This window comes from Piliocolobus tephrosceles, chromosome 13, assembly GCF_002776525.5.
Source record: "Piliocolobus tephrosceles isolate RC106 chromosome 13, ASM277652v3, whole genome shotgun sequence".
NCBI classification, from domain to species: domain Eukaryota; kingdom Metazoa; phylum Chordata; class Mammalia; order Primates; family Cercopithecidae; genus Piliocolobus; species Piliocolobus tephrosceles.
Window position 1 is genome coordinate 15,339,216 of NC_045446.1, and position 25,222 is coordinate 15,364,437.

Genomic DNA, 25,222 nt, shown 5'->3' on the forward strand with positions numbered 1-25,222 from the left:
ATTGATATTTCAGGTGATGATGCCAAACCATCCAAGAGTTTCTTTGGAGATAAGACATTATTTTGTTACAAAAGATATTTTAGCACTTTGGGAGGCCGAGGTGGGTGGATCATCTGAGGTCAGGAGTTCGAGACCAGCCTGGCCAACATGGTGAAACCCTGTCTCTACTAAAAATACAAAAATTAGCTGGGCGTGGTGATGCACACCTGTAATCTCAGCTACTGGGGAGCCTGAGGCAGAAAAATCACTTGAACCCAGGAGGTGGAGATTGCAGTGAGCCAAGATCACGCCACTGGACACCAGCCTGAGCAACAGAGTGAGACTGTGTCTCAAAAAAAGATATTTTAGGGCAAAATTCAGCCTTTATCTCTATTGTCTTAGCATCTCTTTGAGAATTTATTTTCTTTTTCTTTTTTTAATTATACTTTAAGTTCTAGGGTACATGTGCACAACATGCAGGTTTGTTACATATGTATACTTGTGCCATGTTGGTGTGCTGTACCCATTAACTCACCATTTACATTAGGTGTATCCCCTAATGCTATCCCTCCCCCACCCCACAACAGGCCCCAGTGAGTGATGTTCCCCACCCTGTGTCCAAGTGTTTTCATTGTTCAATTCCCACCTATAAGTGAGAACATGTGGTGTTTGGTTTTCTGTCCTTGAAACAGTTTGCCCAGAATGATGGTTTCCAGCTTCATCCATGTCCCTACAAAGGACATGAATTCATCCTTTTTTATGGCTTCATAGTATTCCATGGTGTATATGTGAGAAATGGCCTCTATTCTTACATGGCCTCTATGCTTACATGAGGAACTAGGACTACCTCACTCCCTACCATTAATCTCTACATAATCATGAAAAGTATTCACTAAGCATCTCTTTGTGGAAGCACTACACTGCACACTAATCAGAGGGCTAAAGACACATGCCCTGCTCTTCAGGGGTCTCTCGTCACTTCTCTCCATACCTGTTCATTGGTTGTGCGTCCCCTGGCCACCAGCACCACGTGAAATCCCGTGAGGCCAGCTACAGGGATGAAGAATAAGCCAGCCACACACATTACTGCCATTCTGATGCCAAACAATCAAGGAGAACAGAGCAACATGATCTCACTTTCCCCAGCCCCTACTGCAGCCATTTTCCCTTTAGCCCTCATTCCTCCCCCTTCCAATCCCACAACCTAAAAGGCCTTGAAGGATACGTGACAGCCGTGCGGACCCCTGAGAGTTCCTCTATGTGGTAGAGGACATAAAGGAGGCCAAAGCCAAACACACCCATAATGTGGGCTGTCAGGGAAAGGAGGAAGAGGAAGAAATAACGGTAGTTCCGGCGACCAATACAGTTGTTCACCCAGGGGCAGTGATGATCAAATTCCTAGGGAAAAAAAGAGACAGATGAGAGGCATCCCTGGACCATAGCATTAAATCACTTCTGTCAAGAAAAGAAACAAATGGCAGCTAAGTTTTGGTTTTAGTAATTTATGATCATGGTCACCAATTAGTTCAAAATTAAATCCAGTTTATTTTGCTCTATAAATCTGCAAGGGAGACCTTCCAGAGGTTGGTCAAAGGCCAAGGCCAAACCAGGCGTAGTGGTGCACACTTGTAGTCCCAGCTACTTGGGAGGCTGGGGCTTGAGCCCAGGAGTTCAAGGCTGTAGTGAACTATGATGACTGCCTGTGAATAGCCACTATACTGGGCAACAGAGCAAGACCCCACCTCTAAAAAAAGAAAAATGAAAAGGCCAAGGCCAGTTCTCAAAGTTTATCCTATGTGACCAAAGAACTCTAAAAGTGATGAATGTCAGCAGCTTTGCAAAAACATCAAGATTCATGAGAAAAGAGGATTGGATGGAGAATTTGGCAGGAAACTGCTTACAGCCAAGTGAAAATGGAATGGAAAAAGGACAAGGGATACAGAAGGACAGGCAGGAAAATAACTACAACAAATTGAAACACAATGGCATGATTTTCTGGAAGAGAAAACTCAAAGCCAGGATAAATAACCAAAGATGAGCCAACAGCTAGAAGGCTAGAACTATAAATCTTGGTGTCAAGAAAGCCTACACCCTGCTGGTGCAATGGCTCATGCCTGTAATCCCAGCACTCTGGGAGGCCAGGGCATGAGAATCACTTGAAGCCAGGAATTTGAGACAGTCCAAGCAACACAGGGAGACCTCATCACTACAAAAAGTATAAGTAAATAAAAAAGAAAGTCTATGCCCATACTGAGTTAAAGCTTCCCTCCTACAATAATATTTATGCTCTGCCTCTCATGTTATGTCATTACTAACACCATGTGACAGAGCTGGACCATGTGGCCAATGTAGACAGGACTATACCACATCCAAAGCTAAGAATCTATTATATGGTTAGGATGAAGACAATGAAGGTTAAGCATGAAGTCTTACCCCACCTAGGGTGCTTACCTCCACACAGTTGTCACAGACACTGCAGTGGGAACATCGAGGGGGACGGTAGAAGCGGCAGGTGGCACACCATTTCATGCGCACCTGGATGCCCTTGATCTCCACTGTTTTGTAAAGGGGAGCTCGGAAATCATCTTCCTTGTCCTCATCCTCCTCAGCTATAGAGAGGAAAAGTCAATTAAAAATAACTATGCCAGAACTGTAGTAAGTGCTAGGGATCCAATGATGTTTAAAATATAGCTTCTGCCTTTGAGGAATTCACATTCTAATGAGTGAGACTAGGAACTAGGAACTATAAGACCGTGAGATCAGGTTTTTATACAACACTATGAGAACACGGATGAGGAAGCAATTTATTCTGCATTGGGAAGTGAGGTTCAAGATAAAATGACTCAAGAGGTAGCTCTTGTATGCATCTGCTGGTGTTATTTGGCTTAAGTATATGAATATATTTTAAACAAATAGTTTACATATCCAAAGCACATACATAATGAGTTTACATAAGAGTTCAGTATCTATATTTATATGAGTGAACTACAGCAATTCAAGAGAGGAACTAACATCAACCTTTTTTTCCAGGCACAAATCCTTTGCCCAGCCAACCGTGGTGGCTCATGCCTGTAATCCCAGCACTTTGGGAGGCCGAGAAGGGCGGACTGCCTGAACTCAGGAGTTCAAAACCAGCATGGCCAACATGGTGAAACCTCGTCTCTACTAAAAATACAAAAGTCAGCCGGGTGTGGTGGCGGGTGCCTGTAGTCCCAGCTACTCAGGAGGCTGAGGCAAGAGAATCGCTTGAACCCAGGAGGCGGAGGTTGCAGTGAGCTGAGATCACGCCATTGCACTCCAGCCTGGACAACAGAGCGAGACTTCACCTTCATCTTAAAAAAAAAAGAAAAAAACCAAATCCCTTCCCAAAATGTCTTCCCCTACTCTATGAATTTTCTATATATACACATATTTCAGTATTATTTGTTGCACAAGCATAAATGCCCTTTCTCTCAATTTTCAGCTATCAGAAACCCACCATCCCATTTCAAAACTTAAAAGACATTATTTGCCTTCTCATATACAATTAGCAATTTTTTTTTTTTTTTTTTTTTTGAGACAGAGTCTTGCTCTGTTGCCCAGGCTGGAGTGCAAGGACGTGATCTTGGCTCCCTGCAACCTCCCCCTCCCGGGTTCAAGTGATACTTCTGTCTCAGCCTCCCAATAGCTGGGATTACAGGCACATGCCACCTCGGCGGCTAATTTTTTGTATTTTTAGTAGAGACAGGGTTTTACCGTGTTCCCCAGGCTGGTCTCAAACTCCTGAGCTCAGGCAATCCACCCGCCTCAGCCTCCCAAAGTGCTAGGATTACAGGCATGGGCCACCGCACCCAGAGCAATTTTTATTTTTTATTAACCTAGGAAAAAAAAATGTGGGAAGGAAAAATTAAATAAATGATAGTGTGGGATTAAAAATTAAGTTTTCAAATTTTACTGATTTCTTTTCATAGCATTTTTTCATATTTACATGGCAAGAAATGCTAGGTAAAGAACTGTACAGCCGAGTGTTGTGGCTCATGCCTATAATCCCAGCACTTTGGGAGGCCAAGGAGGGCAGATCACATGAGGCCAGGAGTTCAACACCAGCCTGGCCAAAATGGTGAAACCCAATCTCTACAAAAAAAAATATAAAAATTAACCAGGGGTGGTGGCACACGCCTGTAATCCCAGCTACTTGGGAGGCTGAGGCAGGAGAATGGCTTGAATCTGGGAGGCAAAGGTTGCAGTAAGCCAAGATCATGCCACTGCACTCCAGCCTGGGTGACAGAGTAAGACACTGTCTAAAAAAAAAAAACCACACACATAAATATATACTGCAGATACATGGTATACATAAATATACACACATATTTTTTAAGTCTTCAAAATATTGCGAGGATATATACCACAAGAGTAGTTAGCTCTGGTCTGTGAAATTATAGGTGATGTTTTGTCTTTTTTATACTTTGTACGTAACGAATGTGCACTACTTATTAAAATCTTTAAATAAAAGATTTTTTCTTTTGGTCAGGCACAGTGGCTCATGCCTGTAATCCCAGCACTTTGGGAAGCCGAGGCAGCTGGATCATTTGAGGTCAGGAGTTCCAGAGTAGCTTAGCCAACATGGTGAGACCCCATCTCTACTAAAAATACAAAAATTAACCAGGCCTGGTGGCACGCTCCTGTAATTCCAGCAACTTGGGAGGCTGAGGTAGAGTAATTGCTTTAACCCGAAAGGCAGAGGTTGCAGTGAGCCAAGATGGTGCCACGGCACTTCAGCCTGGGCAACAGAGAGTGAGACTGCGTCTCAAAAAAATATTTTTTTCTTTTAAAGGGAAAAAATTCATATGCTATTTTTCTTTTAAGAGAATCTTGCTCTATCACCCATGTTGGAGTGCTGTGCTGCAACCACAGCTCACTGCAGCCCTGAACTCCTGGGCTCAACCGATCCTCCAACCTCAGCCTCCCAAGTAGCTAGAACTGCAGATGGGCGCCAGCATGCCCAGTTGACATGCTCCTTATTTTGAAATGTCTGATCGTTCTACATCATCATCTACCAGAAGTGATCTCTTTGATTACTCTTACAACTTATCACAATGTATTTTTTGTTTGTTTTGAAACATAGTCTCGCACTATTGCTGGAGTGCAGTGGCGCAATCTCGGCTCACAGTAACCTCCGCCTCCTGGCTTCAAGCGATTCTTCTGCCTCAGCCTCCCAAGTAGCTGGGATTACAGGCATGCGCCACCACGCCTAGCTAATTTTGTATTTTTAGTAGAGACAGGGTTTCTCCATGTTGGTCAGGCTTGTCTCAAACTCCCAACCTCAGGTGATCCACTCACCTGGGCCTCCCAAAGAGCTGGGATTACAAGCGTGAGACACCGCACCTGGCCCACAGTGTATTTGTTTATAGAGGTGTCTTCCTATCTTCCTTTCTAGTCTGAGCTATTTGAAAGGAATGACCTTTTTATTTTTTATTTATTTTTCTTGAGATGGAGTTTTGCTCGTCGCCCAGGCTGGAGTGCAATGGGGCGATCTCAGCTTACCACAACTTCCACCTCCCAGGTTCAAGCAATTCTCCTGCCTCAGCCTCCCAAGGAGCTAGGGTTATAGGCATGTGCACCACCATACCTGGCTAATTTCTGTATTTTTAGTAGAGGTGGGGTTTCGCCATGTTGGCCAGACTGGTCTCGAACTCCTGACCTCAAGTGATCCGCCCTGGCCTCCCAAAGTGCTGGGATTACAAGCATAAGCCACCGCACCTGGCCAGCAATGACCTTCTTAAAAACATCATCCCAAATGACCATCATAGTGCCTTCCATATTACATCAATAAATATTTGATGAATGAATATTAAAGGCTCATTAAAATAGCCTTCCTTGGCTTTAGGGACACAAAGTTCCTTTCCCTCACCCTCACTTCAATCTTTGAAGGGAAGTCACAAATGAAGCACAATGATGTAGGCTTTGGGAGCACAATGAGTTTCTTTTTTTCTTTCTTTTTGAGACAGAGTCTTGCTCTGTTGCCCAGGCTGGAGTGCAATGGCACAATCTCGGCTCACTGCAACCTCCTCCTCCCCTGTTCAAGTGATTCTCCTGCCTCAGCCTCCCGAGTAGCTGGGATCACAGGAACCGGCCACCATGCTGGGCTAATTTTTGTGTTTTTCAGTGGAAACGGGGTTTTACCATGTTGGCCAGGCTGGTCTTGAACTCCTGACCTCAGGTGATCTGCCCACCTTGGCCTCCCAAAGTGCTGGGATTAAGATACAAGCCACCACGCCCAGCCCACAGTGAATTTCAGAAACACTTCATCTCACCAGAGTTGCTAGCCCGAAACTACTTGTCTCACTCTTGCAAAATAACCTCACATTTGAGAGGAAAACTACATGTCATCAGCGACAACCTTTGTCAACTTATCTTCTTTCCACCTTTTAGTCCACTGATGATGGTTCTCTCCCCTCCTATTCCAGAAAGAGCCTACTTCTTCTGCAAGCATAACCTTCAGATATGAACTGGAAAGCATCTCCTTCCTCTAAAAGTCCAATTCCAATTATCACCTTTCTTCAATCTCAGCTTCTCTCTCCTCTGGTTTCATCTCTTCACGCCACAAACAAGTTAAATTCTGTATCCTAAAAAACCCTCTCCTTCTCCCATATGGTGTTACTCCAACTTCTGCCTTCATGGCTTTTCTTTGTTTTGTTTTGTTTTTTTGTTTTTTTTTTTTTTTGAGACAGAGTTTTGCTCTTGTTGCCCAGGCTGGAGTGCAATGGCGAGATCTCAGCTCCCTGCAACCTCTGCCTCCTGGGTTCAAGCAATTCTCCTGCCTCAGCCTCCCGAGTAACTGGGATTACAGGCATATGCCACCATGCCCAGCTAATTTTTTGTATTTTTAGTAGAGATGGATTTTCTCCGTGTTTGTCAGGCTGGTCTCAAACTCCCGACCTTGGGTGATCTGCCCACCTCAGCCTCCCAAAGTGCTGGGATTATAGGCATGAGCCACTGTGCCTAGCCAGCTTACTTCTTAAGAGAGTAATTTTGGGCCAGGCGCAGTGGCTCATGCCTATAATTGCAGCACATTGGGAGGTTGAGGCAGGCGGATCACAAGGTCAGGAGTTCGATACCAGCCTGGCCAATATGGAAACCCCATCTCTACTAAAAATACAAAAATTAGCTGGGTGTGCTGGTGGGAGTCTATAGTCCCAGCTATTCGGGAGGCTGAGGCAGGAGAATTGCTTGAATCCAGGAAGCAGAGGTTATAGTGAGCCGAGATTGTGCCATGGCACTCCAGCCTAGGCAACAGAGCGAGACCCCGTCTCAAAAAAAAAAAAAGAAAAAAAGAGTAATTTTGATAGTCATTGCCTGTTTTCTCATTTCTCACTCACTGCCTTCCAAACCTATACAACTTAGATATTTAGCAGTATCTCTTCCTCATACACACATATATCTATTTTTGTTATAATTAATTATTTCAGGCCAGGCGTGGTGGCTCATGCCCATAATCCTAGCACTTTGGGAGGCTGAGGCGAGTGGACTGTTTGTGCCTGGGAGTTTGACACCAGCCTGGGCCACATGGCGAAACCCCATCTCTACCAAAAATAGGTATAGAAAAATTAGCTGGGTGTGGTGGCCGGTGCCTGTAGTCCCAGCAATTCCAGAGGCTGAAGTGGGAGGATCACCTGAGCCCAGGGGGTCAAGGCTGCAGTGAGCTGTGAGGACGCCACTGCACTCCATCCTGGGCAACCGAGTGAGACCCTGCCTCAAAAAAAAAAAAAAAAAAACAGGCCGGGCACAGTGCCTCACGCCTGCAATCCCAGCACTTTGGGAGGCCGAGGCGGGTGGATCACAAGGTCCGGAGATCGACACTATCCTGGCGAACACGGTGAAACCCCGTTTCTACTAAAAATACAAAAAATTAGCCAGGCGTGGTGGCGGGCGCCTATAGTCCCAGCTACTCGAGAGGCTGAGGCAGGAGAACGGTGTGAACCCAGGAGGCGGAGGTTGCAGTGAGCCGAGATCGCACCACTGCACTCCAGCCTGGGCGACAGAGTCAGACTTTGTCCCCAAAAAAAAAAAAAATTATTTCTTATTACCAAAAGAAATGGGAAATTTGAGTTTCCATACTATTGGAGCTCTCTAATTTCAATACTGCCAACCATCAGCTACCTGATGAATTTTCCTTAGTTCCCACTTTGTTCTATTTCTCCTCCTACTAACTCTTCTTACTCAATCCTTCCTCTTCCTCCTCCTCTGATCATTACAGAAATGTCAGTGCTGATCAGGTCTAACCTCAGTTCTTTCATAATCTCACAGTATTTTCTCTGGACAATCTTACTCCTGTTGCTTCAAATATCACATGGATGAAGATTATTAAATCACGGTCTTCAACACTGACTATTCAATTGCCCACTGGGTAACTCTACCTGGCTGATTCAAGTATATCAAATTCAACACGTCTAAGAGTATTTATTCTCTGTCTTCCCTCCAAACCCGTTTGACATTCTTGTATCTCATATTCTGGTTTATAAAAATCAGTATTCAACCTATCTCCCAGTTATGAACCTTGAAACTACTCTAGATAATTCCTCCACTTTCTCTCTCTTGCCAAATAAAATCATGAAAAGTCATGAAAAACTGTTGAGTCTACTACTAAAAAATCTGTAAATCCAGCCTTGAATTCAAGTTCTCATCTGGTTTATTTCCACAGCCTCCCAAAAGGCAGCTGTCTTCTTTTTTTTTGAGACAGAGTCTTGCTCTGTCCCCCACATTGGAGTGCAATGGCGCGATCGTGGCTCACTGCCACCTCTGCCTCCTGGGTTCAAGCGATTCTCCTGCCTCAGCCTCCTGAGTAGCTGAGATTATAGGCACCCGCCACCATGCCCGGCTAATTTTTGTAATTTTAGTAGAGACAGGGTTTCACCATGTTGGTCAGACTGGTCTCAAACTCCTGACCTCAGGTGATCCGCCTGCCTCGGCCTCCCAAAGTGCTGGGATTACAGGCGTTAAGCCACTGCGCCTGGCCTGTAATTCTTATAAGAATTATTTTTCTAAAAGGAATACTGATGTTAAGTCCTCCAATTAAAGACCTCTTCCTATCCAAAGGAAAAAGTATGATCTATTTAACTTAGTATATAAAGTCCTTGACAATTTGGCTCTGGGTTTACTTCCCATCCCTCTGGTCGCACCATGCATAACATCCTCTAGCCCCACTAAGTTTGCCATTTCATGGCTATAAGCTTCTGCATGTGCTGTTTCCTCTGCCTAAAAATGCCCTTCCCTCCTATATTCTACTTGTTAAAGTCCTTCCCACCTATTTTCGGCAGCATTTCCCCAATTTATTTGGGCAAAATATGTTCTCATATTTCTTTGTTCTCAATGTTTTATATTCTCACAGAACCTTGCTCATGCTTCCACTATAGTCTGCATCACACTGTTATAAGTGTCTTAATTCACTGTGGGTATTACTGTACCTAAAAATAGCATCCAACCCATATGCTTTAAATAAATTTCTGCTGAACAAATAACTAAAACTCAAAGATTTGACCCAAAGTGAATCATAGGACTAGAAGTTATGACATATATTCCTGAAGGCCCTGACCTGATTTTCATCATCAGAGAAGGATAAAAGTATCCCAAAATCCCCGGACTTTAAGGCCCAAGATCAACAGCGTATGCCCAAATCATTATTTTTCATATCCCAAAATCTCAGGACTCTTAAGGCCCAAGATCAACTGCGTAGGGACAAATCATTGTTTTTCAAAGGCAGTGTAAGGTGCTTCTAAGACAGAAGCAGATCTTACCTCGAGGGAAAATCCCTGGGTCCATGAAGGTGGCCATGCTGAAGTTGGCCAACACAAAGAGAAACATAATTGCATTGTAGATGGGCACTGCAGGTGACACATACAGGCTCAGTCCTGGACACCTGCACAGACAATAAAGAAAATGAGGGGTTGCCTCTAATATTTTGGACACGAACCATACATACAAAAATCAGTAAAGACTTAGCCCCCTACCTATAGATAAATCTTGTATGGTTTACCCTTGCCACCCCAAATTATTATCTTTATCTTTCCCACCAAGTGAGTCTAGTTTTCTATGGGAACTGCTCACTTTAGATAAAAGTACAAGACTCAGAATCTCTCCCATCTTAACCCCTTGCACTAAGGTCTTTGTACTTCCGATTCATTCTTACCCTGTGGATCTTCCCACATGTTTTGAGATCTGTCCTTATCTCCTTTCTAACCAGACATGAGAACTAGGTACTAACTATGTAACTGATACCAGCTACACTCCCTTCTCTGGAGCAGCCTGTGGTTTCACGATCCCAGCCACGTCCCACTGACCTGCACATTGGCCCAAAGCATGGGATACCACCTACCTCTCTAGCCCCCACTCCCCCTTGCCAGGTGACTCTGAACCACTCAAGTGCCTAAAGTTTTTTCACTGCATTGGATATGCCTGAGAGTTTATTCAACCAGAGGCCAGTTCCTAAGGTCAGGAAATTCTTTTAAAACACACAGATGAGAATGGATATCAAGACACAGAAGTAAACTCTTTGATGTCTAAAAATGAAGCAGGAATGGGGGAGGATAGAGACTATCAGACCAAAGAAGTCCTCAATTTTGTAGGAAAAAGAAACTACCCAAACATACCCAGTATTCCACAGCAATCAACTCAAGAGACATGCTTCAAGGTAACTTTTCTTGACCAATAAACAATTCCCTAGTCCAGAATTAAACTCAAGTTTCTTTCAGGATATGAATCTACATAGGAATGCTTCCAGAGCTCTTCCTTTCTCTGCTGATTTCCTGGGCGCTGGAAGTTTTGGAAGAACATGATGTGCTGCTTGTTTTGTCAGTAGTATCAAACACTCTTGTCACAGCTCAGGGAGAACTTCCCACTACCAAGACAGTGGATAAATACTCTAATCTATTTTGTGGCTGAGAACTTAATCTCCAGAATGAGGACAGCATCTGTCCTTGTCCCCTTTATCTGGACCAGTCAAAGGAAAGGAAGAACTCACTGAAGGAAAGGAAGAAGGGGACAGGAGGACAAGACAGCATATGATTCTAGAGAATTAATCCACAGCAGTCCTGGATTCTGTGAAGAAAACATATCTGCACCCACCAAAACAAAAAGCACAGCCCTGACACTGACTCAGAGCAGTTTGGAGGAACTCAGTTCCTTAACGAGATATAAGTAAACCAAAGATAAGAGACAAAACTGTCACAAAGCATCTCACAAATCTTTACCACCACCATCTATTTATTCAAATTCCATTCAGCCATTCATTTAAAAAAGTTTTTAATATTTATTATACGCCAGACTTTTTAGATAATAAATATCAATTAGCTGTTTGGTTCTCTTGATATGTCAGTACACAGTTAGAAGACAAAATAATGAAGCTGGAGCAAGGGCCTCAATTATAGGGACTAAACAGACCTTCAGTCACAGTTCTATACTATCCTCAAAGAAAGCCCCCAATGGAAGCTTCTTCCTCTATGAGTTCTTTGGTTCAGAAAAGATGTCTCCATACATTGGCAGGATTTGGAGTGGAATATAAGCAAAAAGAAGAGTTCCTGCACTGCCTCACCCCAAAGCCTGATCTCCTAGGTTCCTTAAGAGGGAGGGAGAGAAACTGAAAACCAGTCATCCAAGTCAGAGCCCCTCCCTAGTACTAAGTTGTCACTTCAATTTCCGCCTGGGGAAGAAGAGAAAGGGTGACTCACTTGACTCCTACTGCCTGGGAAGATAATTAGAAGGCAAAAAGAAATTAAATCCTTAGAACACTGAGGTGCCCATGATTTAAAAGTCTCATTCCTACAACTGGCCACTGTGGCCTCTTGAGCTTCTGAAAGAAATAATCACCTTAGTTTCCATCCCTGAAGGAAACTAACGAGAATAAGAACAAGATATGAAACCTCTTGCAGGCTCATGTCAATCTTTCGGACTCAACTCTTTCTTCAGTTTTGTTTTTTGAGACAGGGTCTCGCTCTCTTGCCCAGGCTGCAGCGCAGTGGCAAGATCACAGCCCACTGCAGCCTCAAACTCCTGAGCTCAAGTGATCCTCGACCCCAGCCTCCTGAGGAGCTGGGACTACAGATGCACATCACCACGCCCGGCTAATTTTTTGTAGAAACAGGGTTTCACCATGTTGCCCAGGCTGGACTCAACTACTGAGCTCAAAGCGATTTGCCCGCCTCGGCCTCCCAAAGCGCTGGGATTACAGACATGAGCCACCCGCCCAGCCAGTTTCATTTTTAAGCAAAGCAACTCAATTTCTTGAGGATCCTGCTAACCTACCCCTGGATGATGAACTTGACCCCTACAACCTTCTGGATATCAACTTGTTCCAGATAAAGTGTGTAATCCTGGAATGGAATTCCAGTATCTGTTGCCAAAATGAAGTCTGCCCCCACAGTGCCAGAATCTAGAAATGATGCAAATAACAACTTCATGGGCAATATTTGCTCCTAGATTCACAGAACCATTGCTTCCAATCAGTACTGTAAGGAACACCCCACCAAGGAGAGGCATGTGTGAGCAGAGCCTGTTCTTGCCATATCCCAAATTCTGCTTGATTTAAGGAGAGGTTTTCCGTTGCTATGGTACTTTGCCAGATTCCTAGGTGACCACCCCAAGTGGCCTGTCTGAATCTGTTGCCTTTGATGGAAGATGAGGCCAGAGCTCAGGAGTTGTTGGGGCTTGTCCTTAGACTATGGCAATAATCATAAAGCTCTAAAGCCTAGGGAGTGGCCACAGCCCAGAAGGCTGGCTGACTCATTGACAGGACTACCAGACCTATACCATCTCAGGTAGAACAGGTTCTTCTGCCCATCCATTCAGCACTCCTGTTTTCAAGGCTAAACAAAATTGGGAGAATGGGGCCAGGCACAGTGGCTCACGCCTGTAACCCTAGCACTTTGGGATGCCAAGGCAGGTGGATCACCTGAGGTCAGGAGTTCGAGACCAGCCTGGCCAACATGGTAAAACCCTGTCTCTACTAAAAATACAAAAATTATCCGGGCATGGTGGTGAGCACCAGTAATCCCAGCTACTCAGGAGGCTGAGGCAAGAGGATCGCTTGAACCCGGGGGGCAGAGGTTGCAGTGAGCCAAGATCACACCACTTCACTCCAGCCTGGGCGTACGAGTGAAACTCCATCTCAAAATAAATATATAAAACAAAATAAAAATAAAATTGGGAGAATGGATTCCAATATCCGCACTCCTGAAACCCTGTTTCCTAGTACTCCCTAACGCATCCTATTACAAAAAAATGGTTAAGTTCTTAGAAAGAAACACAAAGTAGGAGTCAAGAATCTTTAGATATTAATCCTGCCTCAATTAATACTTTGCTATGCAAGGCCTTAGGTAATCCACATGAAACTCTCCACCTTCTTACTTCAGCGACATAGTACAAATATGAGAATGAAGGAGAAAGATCTTAATTCAAAATACATTAGAACTCATTTTTCTTGAGACAGGGTTTTGCTCTGTCACCCACACTGGAGTGCAGTGGTGTGATCTTGGCTCACTGAAATCACCCCCCAGACTCAGCAACCCTCCTGCCTCACCCTCCCAAGTAGCTGGGACTACAGGTGCATGCCACATGCCACCATGACCAGCTGACTTTGCTTTTTTGTAGAGACAGGTCTCACTATGTTGGCCAGGCTGGTCTCAAACTCCTGGGCTCAGCGATCCTCCCACCCCTGCCTCCCAAAGTACTGGGATTACAGGTGTAAGCCACTGCTCCCAGCCTCTAGAATTCTTTTTTTTTTGAGACGGAGTCTCACTCTGTCACCCAGACTGGAGTGCAGTGGCACAGTCTTGGCTCACTGCAAGTTCCGCCTCAGCCTCCCGATTAGCTGGAACTACAGGTGCCCACCACCACGTCCGGCTAATTTTTTTGTATTTTTAGTAGAGATGGGGTTTCACTGTGTTAGCCAGGATGGTCTCAATCTCCTGACCTCGTGATTCACCCGTCTCGGCCTCCCAAAGTGCTAGAATTCTTTTTAAACTAGCTGGCTTGATACTGAGCATTCAGTGGACAGAAGACAAAAGAAAACATTATTAACTATCACCATCATTATCATCATCATCAATTATCCCAGCTCTACCTTCCCCTATCTGAAATACTAGGGATTCAAGGACACTTAAAACAGAGACACGAAGCTCCTAAAGAATAGGTCTATGCATTCCACTCATGCCCAGCATATTGCTTGAGCATATGACTAGTGTTCCCTGTTGATGAGAGAAGGCTGAAATGAATGTTCCACTTCCTGCCCAGGGGGATCCTCATTTAGAAATGCTTTCCTCAAGATTCTATGAGAAAACAATTTCTCCCTTTACAGGTAGGCAACCCAGTTTCTCTGAAAACACCTGATTTGTGGTACCTCTGTAACCCAGACTTTCAACCAGCTGAATGTGAGACACAGGACCTCGGCACTTATTCCTGAATAAGAAAACAATGTGAGAAGAAAAAGGAACAACCACTGCTCCATTAATGTGCTAAATCACAAGGCTGCTCCCACTCAAATCAAGTGCTAATACCTCTGCAGGTTGGGGGGCGGGCAGAGAGAAATCCATGGAGGTTGGCCAACTTCCTGTGGGTAAAAGGGTTGGAAGAGGACTGAGGCAGAAACTGAAAAGCCACAAGCTATATCATAGATGGGAGCCTGAGAAGACCATCATGGATTTCCAGACAACTCTGACTTTATCCTTCCCTTAGAAGATCACGTGAAGTGGCCAGGCGCAGTGGATCACGACTGTAATCCCAGCACTCTGAGAGGCCGAGGTTGGTGGATCACCTGAAGTCAGGAGTTTGAGGCCAGCCTGGTCATTATGGTGAAACCCCATCTCTACTAAAAATACAAAAATTAGCTGCGCGTAGTGGCAGGTGCCTGTAATTCCAGCTACTCAGGAGGTTGAGGTAGGAAAATCGCTTGAACCCAGGAGGCGGACGGAGGTTGCAGTGAGCCAAGATCACACTGCCATACTCCAGCCTGGGTGACAAAGTAAGACTCAATCTCAAAAAAAAAAAAATCACATGAAGCAGAGATCTTATCCCTGCCCCCTCCCCACCAGCTTTAGAAATGGATAAAATAGGCCGGGCGCGGTGGCTCAAGCCTGTAATCCTAGCACTTTGGGAGGCCGAGATAGGCAGATCACAAGGTCAGGAGATCGAGACCACCCTGGCTAATACGGTGAAACCCCGTCTCTACTAAAGAATACAAAAAACTAGCCGGGCGACGAGGCGGGCGCCTGTAGTCCCAGCTACTTGGGAGACGGAGGCAGGAGAATGGGGTAAACCTGGGAGGCGGAGCTTGCAGTGAGCTGAGATCCGGCCACCGCACTCCAGCCTGGGCGACAGAGCCAGACTCCGTCTCAATAAAAAAAGAAATGGATAAAATAAGACCTTAAATGGACTAGTTCACAGTTTGATGAGACTTTAAACAAGATATAATTCAAAGTGATTCCAAATGGTGTTGCCAAGAGCACTAGAAGGTCTCAGGGGATCCTACAGGGTAAAGAGGCGATACCAAGGGGCTGGGCCTCTACATGCCAGCCTCACTTGAACCAGAGCAGCCCTACTTTTTGGTTTTTTTTTTTCGTATATAAGATTTAATTTGAAAAAGGGTCATGTTACTTATGCAAACTGCTGTAGGTCAACGTTCTCCTTATAGACAGGAAGAACTTAGGTCCACAAAGGTTAACAGGCTTTACCAGAATCAATCTCCTAACCTCCCCCAAAGAGTGCTTATCCCACTTACATAGCACTGCCCCTCTGCCAGTCAAAAAAGGAGATTAAACTAAGATAGATAAGCATCGAAGTAGTTATCCTAAATGATGTCTAGCAACTAACTGGGAGGTAGAAGGTTACTTCAGCAGACACTCTGCCTCTCAAATAGTGAAAACGGAAAAGAATTAAGACAGGATCCGCGCCATTCCTTAGTTTTAGTGCTGGACAAATTCAGGGAATGAGAGGGATTAGGGTTCTGGGAGGAAGGCTTCAATTGTTCTGTTCAAGATTCTCTAGGGCAAAAAATCACTATTTCTTTGATGCAAACTCAACTGGTAATTTCTGCTCATAGCTTTCCCTAACTTAAAGAAACATGGAAGGTAAATTGTTCCTAATTAGTTGAAGCCTACATGCCTCCACTAATTGTCTGTTACCTGAAAGGGACTCTCCCTCCTACTCACAGTCCTCTAGATCCCAAAGTAATTCTTACCTGGGGCTTCTAATAATGTAGCTAGTTGTAGCCTAGTGAAGAGAATAAGAGGATGATAGAGTAGTTACAGATTTACAGCCCCACATAGGAGCTAGCTCAGGGAGCTTTCCTCTTGCCTCTCCATTTGAAACCCTGAACTCTTTTTTAGGTTGTGTATGGTTTTAAACAGGGGATTCTCCAAGGAACTGAACCTCAAAAGAGGTAGAATACATGATAGGATAGTTTTTTTTTTTTTTTTTGAGACGGAGTCTCGCTCTGTCACCCAGGCTAGAGTGCTGTGGCCGGATCTCAGCTCACTGCAAGCTCCGCCTCCCGGGTTCACGCCATTCTCCTGCCTCAGCCTCCCGAGTAGCTGGGACTACAGGCGCCCGCCACCTCGCCCGGCTAATTTTTTGTATTTTTTAGTAGAGACGGGGTTTCACCTTGTTAGCCAGGATGGTCTCGATCTCCTGACCTCGTGATCCGCCCGTCTCGGCCTCCCAAAGTGCTGGGATTACAGGCTTGAGCCACCGCGCCCGGCAGGATAGTTTTTAAGAACAGTGGTGCCTCGGTCCATTTTAAGAATGCTTATAGAGGAAATACTCTAGTCAGATGGAGAAGAGATGAGAATTTCAGAATTACCAGAGCTAGGTGCTCGAGTAAGATGAACACGGTGTTTATGCCCCCACAAGGTGAACAGGGGAGATACATAGGAAAAGAGGGAGCCCAGAAATTGGTTCTGTGAAAACTAACGCCAGGGGGAAGGAACTCCAGCTATGACTTGGGGTTCTTCTAACTTTGGATGAGAGGCAATAATTCCAAATAGGGTCAATATTGTCCTCCAAAATCCTCTTTCCTAGAGTTAAGAGACCATGGAATAAGGAGGGTTCCTACTTTACTGGCACCAGGGAATGGGAAAGTAGGTTAAACAGCTTCAACTATCAGCTGAGAAAACGCCTATGTCAGGACAACTCTTTGTAGGCAAACTGGTATAACCAGTCAAACAATTCAATGGTTCCAGATTAGCAAATTAAAAACAAGGATTCTGCTTGCCCTATCTCAAAAAGAGGGAGTTTGAAAGACAGAAATCACTTAGTCCCCTCAATTTCCTTCTCCGAAGGCTTTGTCTCTTAAAGGAAAATAGACCCTCCCCAGTTGAGCAGAGCTAAGGGTGTCAAACTGGTCTTGTACATCCCCTTCTTGCCCCAGAATCAAAATTGCTACAAGGATACTAACATATAATATAAATGTCCCTTTGTTAAAATTTTTATTCTACTTACTGGCCATATTAGCAAAAACCAAAACAAGTTCTGACACCAAAGACTCACCCCTGTTTCTGGTAGTAAATACATGAAGAAGGACAAACACTGAACATGTTGAGTTTAAGCAAGAGAAAAAGATTATGAAGAAAATATTAAGTCAGAGAAGAGCAGCACTGTCTCTAGATCTTTGAGAGCCTCCAGCAGGTATGCTCAGGCTCAGAGCTGGGGGTCAAAAAATCTACAATTTCTCCGCTTCAGAGGAGGTGAGAAGCAGGATGGTGTTCATGCCTTAGATAGTGATTCTTTCCCTCCTTGTTTAAAAACTAGAAAAATATATCAGTATTACTTTGTTGACTCTTTAGACAATGTGACTCACATTTTTCAGAATATCTTTTGGCTTCTAAAGCTCAATATGGAGGGTTTTCCTTCCCTCCTACCTCAGATTTAACTTCTGTGTATAACTGCCTCCATCCCAACAATCTCTACTTCAATGAACCCAAGTGTTTTTATTCCCTACTACTTCAATTCACTTTCTTCCTCTTTCCAGCAACCTCATGTTGCCCTAAATGGCACTTCTCAACTAGGTTTGAGCCTGAACCATGACAAAGTAACTTCCCAGAAGATCCAGCATGCTCTGACGATTCCAAGAGCTGCAACTAGAGCGCTAAATCAATGACTCAACAGTACAAGGCTCAGAAGCCTGGTACATGTTAATTTATAAACAGGTAACAGCAAGGATGCTTTCCAGATGGTCAAGAGCTTTAAAAAAAAAAAAAAACTGAGGAAAAAGGGAAGGGTAAATCACTCAGTCTCTTCCAATAACAAGTAAATGAACAAAGTCTGAAGATCAAAGTGAGAATGATGCAGATCCTAGATCCTAAATGGGAAATTTTTTCATACCAACTGCTTTTCCCAACAGAACCAAGTAATGGGAGAATTACTGTCATTCCCTCAGCAGAAACTAACATAAAGGAACTCTTTTAGGACTCTCTTCCCAAATACAACTTACCCTTTCCTTTCTCAGTGGCCTTCACTTCTCCAGGCTTCTGCTCTTAAGAGTACAAAGAAAATCATCTAGGTAACACTAAAAGCCAAAACTGTCTCATTGGTATATCTTATAAATCAATTCTGAAATTTTCCAGTACTCTCAGTTTCCACAATCTCAAACCTAAGCTTCAGACATCCTGGAAAAAAGCCATTAGCATTTAAAAAGCCTTTAGTCAACCCAGCAAGGTGGTTCACACCGAGGGGGACAGATCACTTGAGGTCAGGAGTTTGAAACCAGCCTGTCCAATATGGTGAAACCCCATCTCTACTGAAAATTAGCCCAGCGTGGTGGTGGGCACTTTTAATCCCAGGTATTCAGGAGGCTGAGGCAGGAGAATCGCTCAAACTTGGGAGGTGGAGGTTGCAGTGAGCTGAGACCACGCCACTGCACTCCAGCCTGAGTGACAGAGTGATGCTGTCTCAAAAAAAAAAAAAAAAAAGCCTTTATTCTAGTCTAGTTCTCTTTCTCATAGAATTGACTGCTTAAACTGCTTTAAGCCTCTCTGGTGGTTTCCTCCCACTTCCTTCCTAGTTTAGGATCATCTAATGATGGAGCTGGGTAGAAAAATATGAAGACATCTATGATTCCAAAATAAAGGAGGAAAGGGTAGGTAGAATATTCAGCAGAATTTCAGTAAAATGTATAACAAGGCTGAAAGGACAGGCTTTTTCTCACTTTTCTTACATATCTCTGGGATTTGGATTTACCTGTACCAGACACTGAGCCCTCTCAGTCACTTGGCTTTGCAAAACTCAAGAGAAAGCACACCTCCTCACTTCCCATGGAGTATCCACCCACCCAAACATCCCTGCTGGGAGAAAACTCACGTAAAGGCAAAGAAGAGTGTCGTAGCTCCCACTAGGAAGATGGCGGCTGCAGAGACCGGGACATACTTGCTGGGTTTGAATCTCTTTCCAGACTCTGCGGGCATGTTGGAGCTCTGATGGGAAATCTGCCCTGCCGCATAGCCCAGGCCCACACAGCGGCAGAACAGACAAGAAAATGGGAGGAGGGAAGCAACAGAAAGGAGTACAAAAGGAAACCAGGGAAACAGAAAACTTTATCACCCTTCCCCCTCCCAAATAAAGCCAAAGGTCAAAAGATCTCAAATGAAGGAAAACACATGGGAGGGGGAAAGGTGATTCCAAATGATGAATAACCACCTCTCCAGAACAAGGCAGAAGCGAAGATTAAGAAACACAACTTGTACAGTTTAAAAATTGGAGACAAACAGTAGGCTGTACAAATGCAAATGGTTGCAGGCGGAAAACATGGACAGTCAGACAGATCAAGATACAGCTCATGGATGGAGGAAGGTCTACAAAAGAAGGGGAGAATATCAGGGTATGGCAAAAAAACTTTGGGCAAAGAAAAATTCTCCTGAGGAGATACTATGGTACCTCCACAACTACAGTTCCATAAAATGTGAGCTGCACCTAAAAGAGGTGTGCCCTGTGTTTCTATTTCAATCCAAGAAGGAACCTGAGGCCCCTTCCAACTTTTAAAGAAGAGTTGTGTTTACTGCAGTCTTTGTCTCTTTTAGGTAGTCTTCTCAATGCCACCACTCCCACACCCTGACTTCACCAGGGCTTGTAGTCTGGCAACGGTGGTTTATTTCTCTCTTAATGGCTAAAGCTGGACAACAACTGTCGTAAGTTTGAGTTGTAAATCCTTTTCTTTGAAGGGGCAAGGAAAACAGGGCAAGCTTGTCTGTTTTCAATCTCTTGTTATTCCCAAGCCCTTTAAGGGCTCTGTTTCCCACAGAGTTCATGTAAAACTAAAGGGAAACTTAAAATCCTTGAAGCCATGTTCTTTCCAATAGGCAGAATAAGATGAAGAAATCAATTCCACTTGATGACACTTAAAAAGTTTACTGTAGATGAAAACGAAGTTCCAAAGACGTCCCTGTTTCCAGACTAGTCAATGTCTCTTATCTTTCTTCAGTCTTCAGCTTTCCAGATGCAGAGTTCAACCAGGTTATTGTGCCTCACCTGGAGAAAAACAAGTATCTTTATCAGAGAATTCTTTCAGGGTATTTCTTAGACACCAAAGCTAAAATTCCACAGGCTGCTGTTAAAAAGTACTTTCTGAAAGAAAGACTGTTTTCCATTTCACTTACAAGTATGTAGGTAAGAAAGGACTCTGAATTGGGAGGAAAACTGATTCAGAATCCTTTGCTCTGTTCAAACTGGAAGGAGAACATGGCTTAATCTGGTCAAGGGTCATCAAAGGACTAGTTCTTGTAATGGGCCCATCTCACCTGACAGAGATGGTAGTAACAAATACCAAGAATATCAAAACCACAAACAAGGGCATGGCAGTGAAGGTCAGTCCTAGAACAAAGATTTCTCTTTGGACAAGAAGAATGTTTATTGCTATAGTGAAAAAAGAAAAAATTAACCTCAAAATTAGGAAAGCAAGTCTCATTTTCTTTCTCTGTGTGTTTCTCTTGATCCTCTATGCTTTTTAGTTACAATCCTGAAGAGGCAGAGGCTGAATTTTTGGTCTTCTGGAATCACCCATTAGAACACTGGTAAGAAATGTTCTTGCATAGAAAGGCATGATGCCCTCTATGAGAAACTGAATAAAGCATAGGGTTGGTCCTTTTTTCCCAATTCAACAGTTTATTATTCCTATATTGGCCTAAGGTAATTGAGCCCCACCTGCCCAATATGATTAAGAATAACAATGACTTCTGTTGATGACAGTAACAAACTAACACCAGCATCTTGGGATTTTATAAGATGCTTTTCATCTGGTGATCTCAAAGCACTTTACTCACATTATCTGGTGACGCAGTCCCTTATCCACTCTTTAAAATTGAAGGCTACAGAATGCCTGAGGACATTCCACTGAATCACTTGAGGTTCAGAACCCAAGAGGTCACATGCCCCTTTGGTGACACAAACCCTTTCTACCTTTTCATCCACTACCTGCCCAGAGATGATAACTTGGAATCTGCAAGCCAAAAATTTTAAGTTAGGATTTTAAAAGTAGTTTTATTCCCTTCTCTTTTTTTTTTTTTTTTTTTGAGGCGGAGTCTCACTCTGTCGCCCGGACTGGAGTGCAGTGGCCGGATCTCAGCTCACTGCAAGCTCTGCCTCCCGGGTTTATGCCATTCTCCTACCTCAGCCTCCGGAGTAGCTGGGACTACAGGCGCCCGCCACCTCGCCCGGCTAGTTTTTGTATTTTTAGTAGAGACGGGGGTTTCACCGTGTTAACCAGGATGGTCTCGATCTCCTGACCTCGTGATCCGCCCGTCTCGGCCTCCCAAAGTGCTGGGATTACAAGCTTGAGCCACCGCGCCCGGCCCTTTATTCCCTTCTCTACTAAAAATACAAAAATTAGCCAGGCGGGCGCTTGTAGTCCCAGCTTACTCAGGAGGCTGAGGCAGGAGAATCACCTGAACCCAGGAGGCAGAGGTTGCAGTGAGCCACTGCACTCCAGCCTGGGCGACAAAGCAAGACTCTGTCTCAAAAAAAAAAAAAAAATTCAGAAGATTCGGGTAACAAAATATAAATATGCCCTATAATTTACCACTTCCTCTCTCACCTGTGGCATGAAAAGCAAAGATGCCTTCCCTTATGATTCATTTCTCTCTAAAATGTGAGTTTCAGAGGGCCAAACAGCAGTATTAGAATACAGTGAGCGTCCAGAAATTCTAAGAAATTGTTATCGTCCTAGAAAACATAAATCCTCTCTAGTCCCTGATTTAATGATTATTTAACTCTCAGTTTCCTACAGGGATCAAAGCCTAACATTTGGAATGTAGCCCTCAGTAACTTTGTTAACAAAAGCAAATTCTTGGTTTGTAGACAATCTGTACTTTGTTTTTTTTAAACACAGTTTCCCTCTGTCACCCAGGCTGAAGTGCATGGTATGATCTCAGCTCACTGCAACCTCCACTTCCCCGATTCAAGTGCCTTAGCCTCCCGAGCAGTTGGGATTACAGGAGGGCACCACCACACCCAGCTAATTTTGTATCTTTAGTAGAGACGGGGTTTCACCATGTTGCCCAGGCTGGTCTTGAACTCCTGACCTCCAGGTTATCTGCCCACTCACCCAAAGTGCTGGGATTACAGGTGTGAGCCACCCTGCCCGGCCAATATGTACTATTAAAGCAAAGTTTTCCCTCAAAGACTAGAAAAGATGGGAAATTACACTACTTAAATTTTATCTAGAGTAGAATATCATTTAGATACTATATATTATTTCATATATTTTCCACAGGAAAAAAGTCACATGGACTAATACTGACATAGCAATACAGAGTCATGAAAGGCCATGCAATTTTGGGAGTATAATACTGGGAATACAAAAGAGATCCACATCTGAGATGCTTGGGGGGGGGGGCTACACAATAGAAGAGAAACCATAAAACCTAAGAATTTACTGGGTATAAATAAAGATGAACCAATTCTTAGCAGAAGGATATGCTGCAGATAGTAGGATGAAACCACAAGGGTGAGCGTGGTTCATCAGAGTCAAGAGTCCGAATCCATATAGTATCAAAAAAGTAAACAAGAATATGTATGCCGGCCAGGCGCGGTGGCTCATGCCTGTAATCCCAGCACTTTGGGAGGCTGAGGCGGGCGGATCATTTGAGGTCAGGAGTTCGAGACCAGCCTGGCCAACATGCCAAAACCCTGTCTCTACTAAAAATACAAACAAATGAGCAGGGCGTGATGGCGCACGCCTGAAATCCCAGCTACTAGGGAGGCTGAGGCGCAAGAATTGCTTGAACCCGGGAGGTGGAGGTTGCAGTGAGCCAAGAACGCAGCCACTGCACTCCAGCCTGGGTGACAGAGCCAGACTCCGTCTCAAAAAATAATAATAATAATATGTATGCCATATTGAGGCACAGAGTAAACTATGAAATGGAAATATGTATATGTAAAACAATACAGAATATGTGGTTTGAAGGCTTTAATAAGATTTAATATAGGTATTTCCTTAAACAGGTGGATACCAGCAGTACCAAGGACAACACAACTATTTTTTGTTGAAATAAGTGGTGTAACAGTACAATAGAGTAAATCTAAATACACAGTAATAGAGGTACCATGGAATAATTCACATGTCAAGGTATGGGAGAAAGAGCCAAGAAGTTTAATGTGAGTGATATCATTATATACCGAGATCGTAAAATACATGGCAATATAATTTTGTAAACATTAAGTTTATAGAAAGGGTGATAATGAGCATTCTGAAGATATTTGATCCAGGACAGAGGGATACTGAGATAAAAGGATGATATGAAAATGTTAGATCAACTTGCTCAAGATGGCATTAACCAGGAAGTGAAGAATCCAAGGCAGAAAAATAGTCTAGAGTATAACATGTATGTGACCCTACAACTGCCTTCATAACTTTTAGCAACTTTCTTACTTATTTCAGTGTTTCATTTGACCAAGTGGGTAAAACACTTTCCACCTCCCTGCCCCAAAAAGAAATTTACATAGATAAAATATTGACAAACGCATTCGAGTTCCACTTTAAAAAGTACAAAGTACTAAAAGCATGGAGCACTCGGCTGTTGGCGGTAGGAGGAGGAAGCGGACGGGTGAGACAGAACAGGTAACAGAATGAAGCTTGAGCCAAAATAAGTATCAGCAGAGTGGAGCGAGGGAATCGAACCGCAGAGCGGTAAAAGGGAAACAGCACCCGGTCCCCACCACCGGACGGGGGCAAAGAGAATCACCCGTTAGGGCAGGACTGACGACCGCTGAAACCGAGAAGGAATCCACGGCGGCCAGGCCCACCGAGGTTGAGAGAGCGGGCAGCGGGGACCGCAGAGCCCGAGGGCGCAGGGCCGGGGGCGGAAGGGGCGGCGGCTGGGCGCCAGGCACCGGGGACCGTGGTCTCGAGCTGAGTGGCCGGCTCTAACCCGTTCCGAACCCTGGTGGCCGTGGATCCCCGGCCTCTACTCGTCGTCCGTTTCCAGGGCCCACGGGTCCCGCCGCGGTTGGAAGACCCGGCCCGGAGGAGAAATGGGGCCTTAACCCCCTCCCCGTCGTCGGTCCCCCTTCCCTAGAGGTCACCCTCCCCTCCCACCTCACTGGTCCGGCACTTCCGGTTCCGCAGGGACCGGTGTCCTCGGCACTCACCCCCGAGCCCGGTGCCCGTCACCACCACCGTCGTTGTCACCGCCGCCTCCCGGCAGTGCCGTCCTGCCTCAGAGAAGCAACGCGCGGCCCCCGCACGCTCCACGCCCGCCCCGCTGCCGCGCGCTCCCGCCAGGCGACGCTCGACTCGGAGCCGGCGCGCGGCCGTTGCCCTCAGTGCCGGGTCTCGAACCCTTCCAGCGTTCCCATTGGTTCCCTGGTCCGGGCTCGCGCGACGTCTCGCGCGGCGCACGTTTGTCTCATTCATGCGGCTCGCGCTGCCGCGCCCACCCCCGCTCACTCTCCCATTCACCCATAGCCCCCACCCCGACTCCGATCTGGGGCGTGCGCGCGAACCCTGGCGACCGGGACGACCTCGCGGTCTGATTGGCTGCAGCAACACAGCGTCGTACGCACTCGAGGAGACGAGAGCGCGCACGTAAGGCCGTGGGGTTGCGGGGACGACTATGAGACAAGGATTGGCCTAATGCACAGGAGTCAGGAATGAGGAAATGGCCAGGCGAGTCTTCCCTTCTCCTGCGTCCTATTGTATTCCCACTGAATCCAAGCAAAAACCCTCGGAAAGAAGAAAAGAATTATGTGTGTGTACTGGAAGTACTCCAAAGCAAGCAGCTACCTTCTCGAT

The 25,222-nt window shown here is 44.9% G+C and overlaps 1 protein-coding gene across 3 annotated transcripts in view; it reads right to left on the reverse strand.

Annotated features, from left to right (window-relative positions):
• Nucleotides 1-24,926, reverse strand: part of ZDHHC5 (zinc finger DHHC-type palmitoyltransferase 5) — a 34,364-nt gene extending 9,438 nt beyond the window's left edge. The window contains exons 1-6 of one of the 3 annotated variants that reach the window (XM_023215566.3): nucleotides 24,580-24,926; nucleotides 19,300-20,463; nucleotides 9,753-9,874; nucleotides 2,431-2,588; nucleotides 1,205-1,377; nucleotides 971-1,073 (exon numbers count right to left, since the gene is read on the reverse strand). In XM_023215566.3, the coding sequence (XP_023071334.2) occupies nucleotides 971-1,073; nucleotides 1,205-1,377; nucleotides 2,431-2,588; nucleotides 9,753-9,874; nucleotides 19,300-19,403 (660 nt within the window). In that variant the 5' untranslated portion in view covers nucleotides 19,404-20,463; nucleotides 24,580-24,926. Of the gene's footprint in view, nucleotides 1-970; nucleotides 1,074-1,204; nucleotides 1,378-2,430; nucleotides 2,589-9,752; nucleotides 9,875-19,299; nucleotides 20,464-24,173; nucleotides 24,446-24,526; nucleotides 24,546-24,579 lie in introns of those variants that run through there. The other 2 variants (XM_023215567.2, XM_023215568.3) reach the window with 2 other exon arrangements.
• Nucleotides 24,927-25,222: the final 296 nt, after the last annotated feature.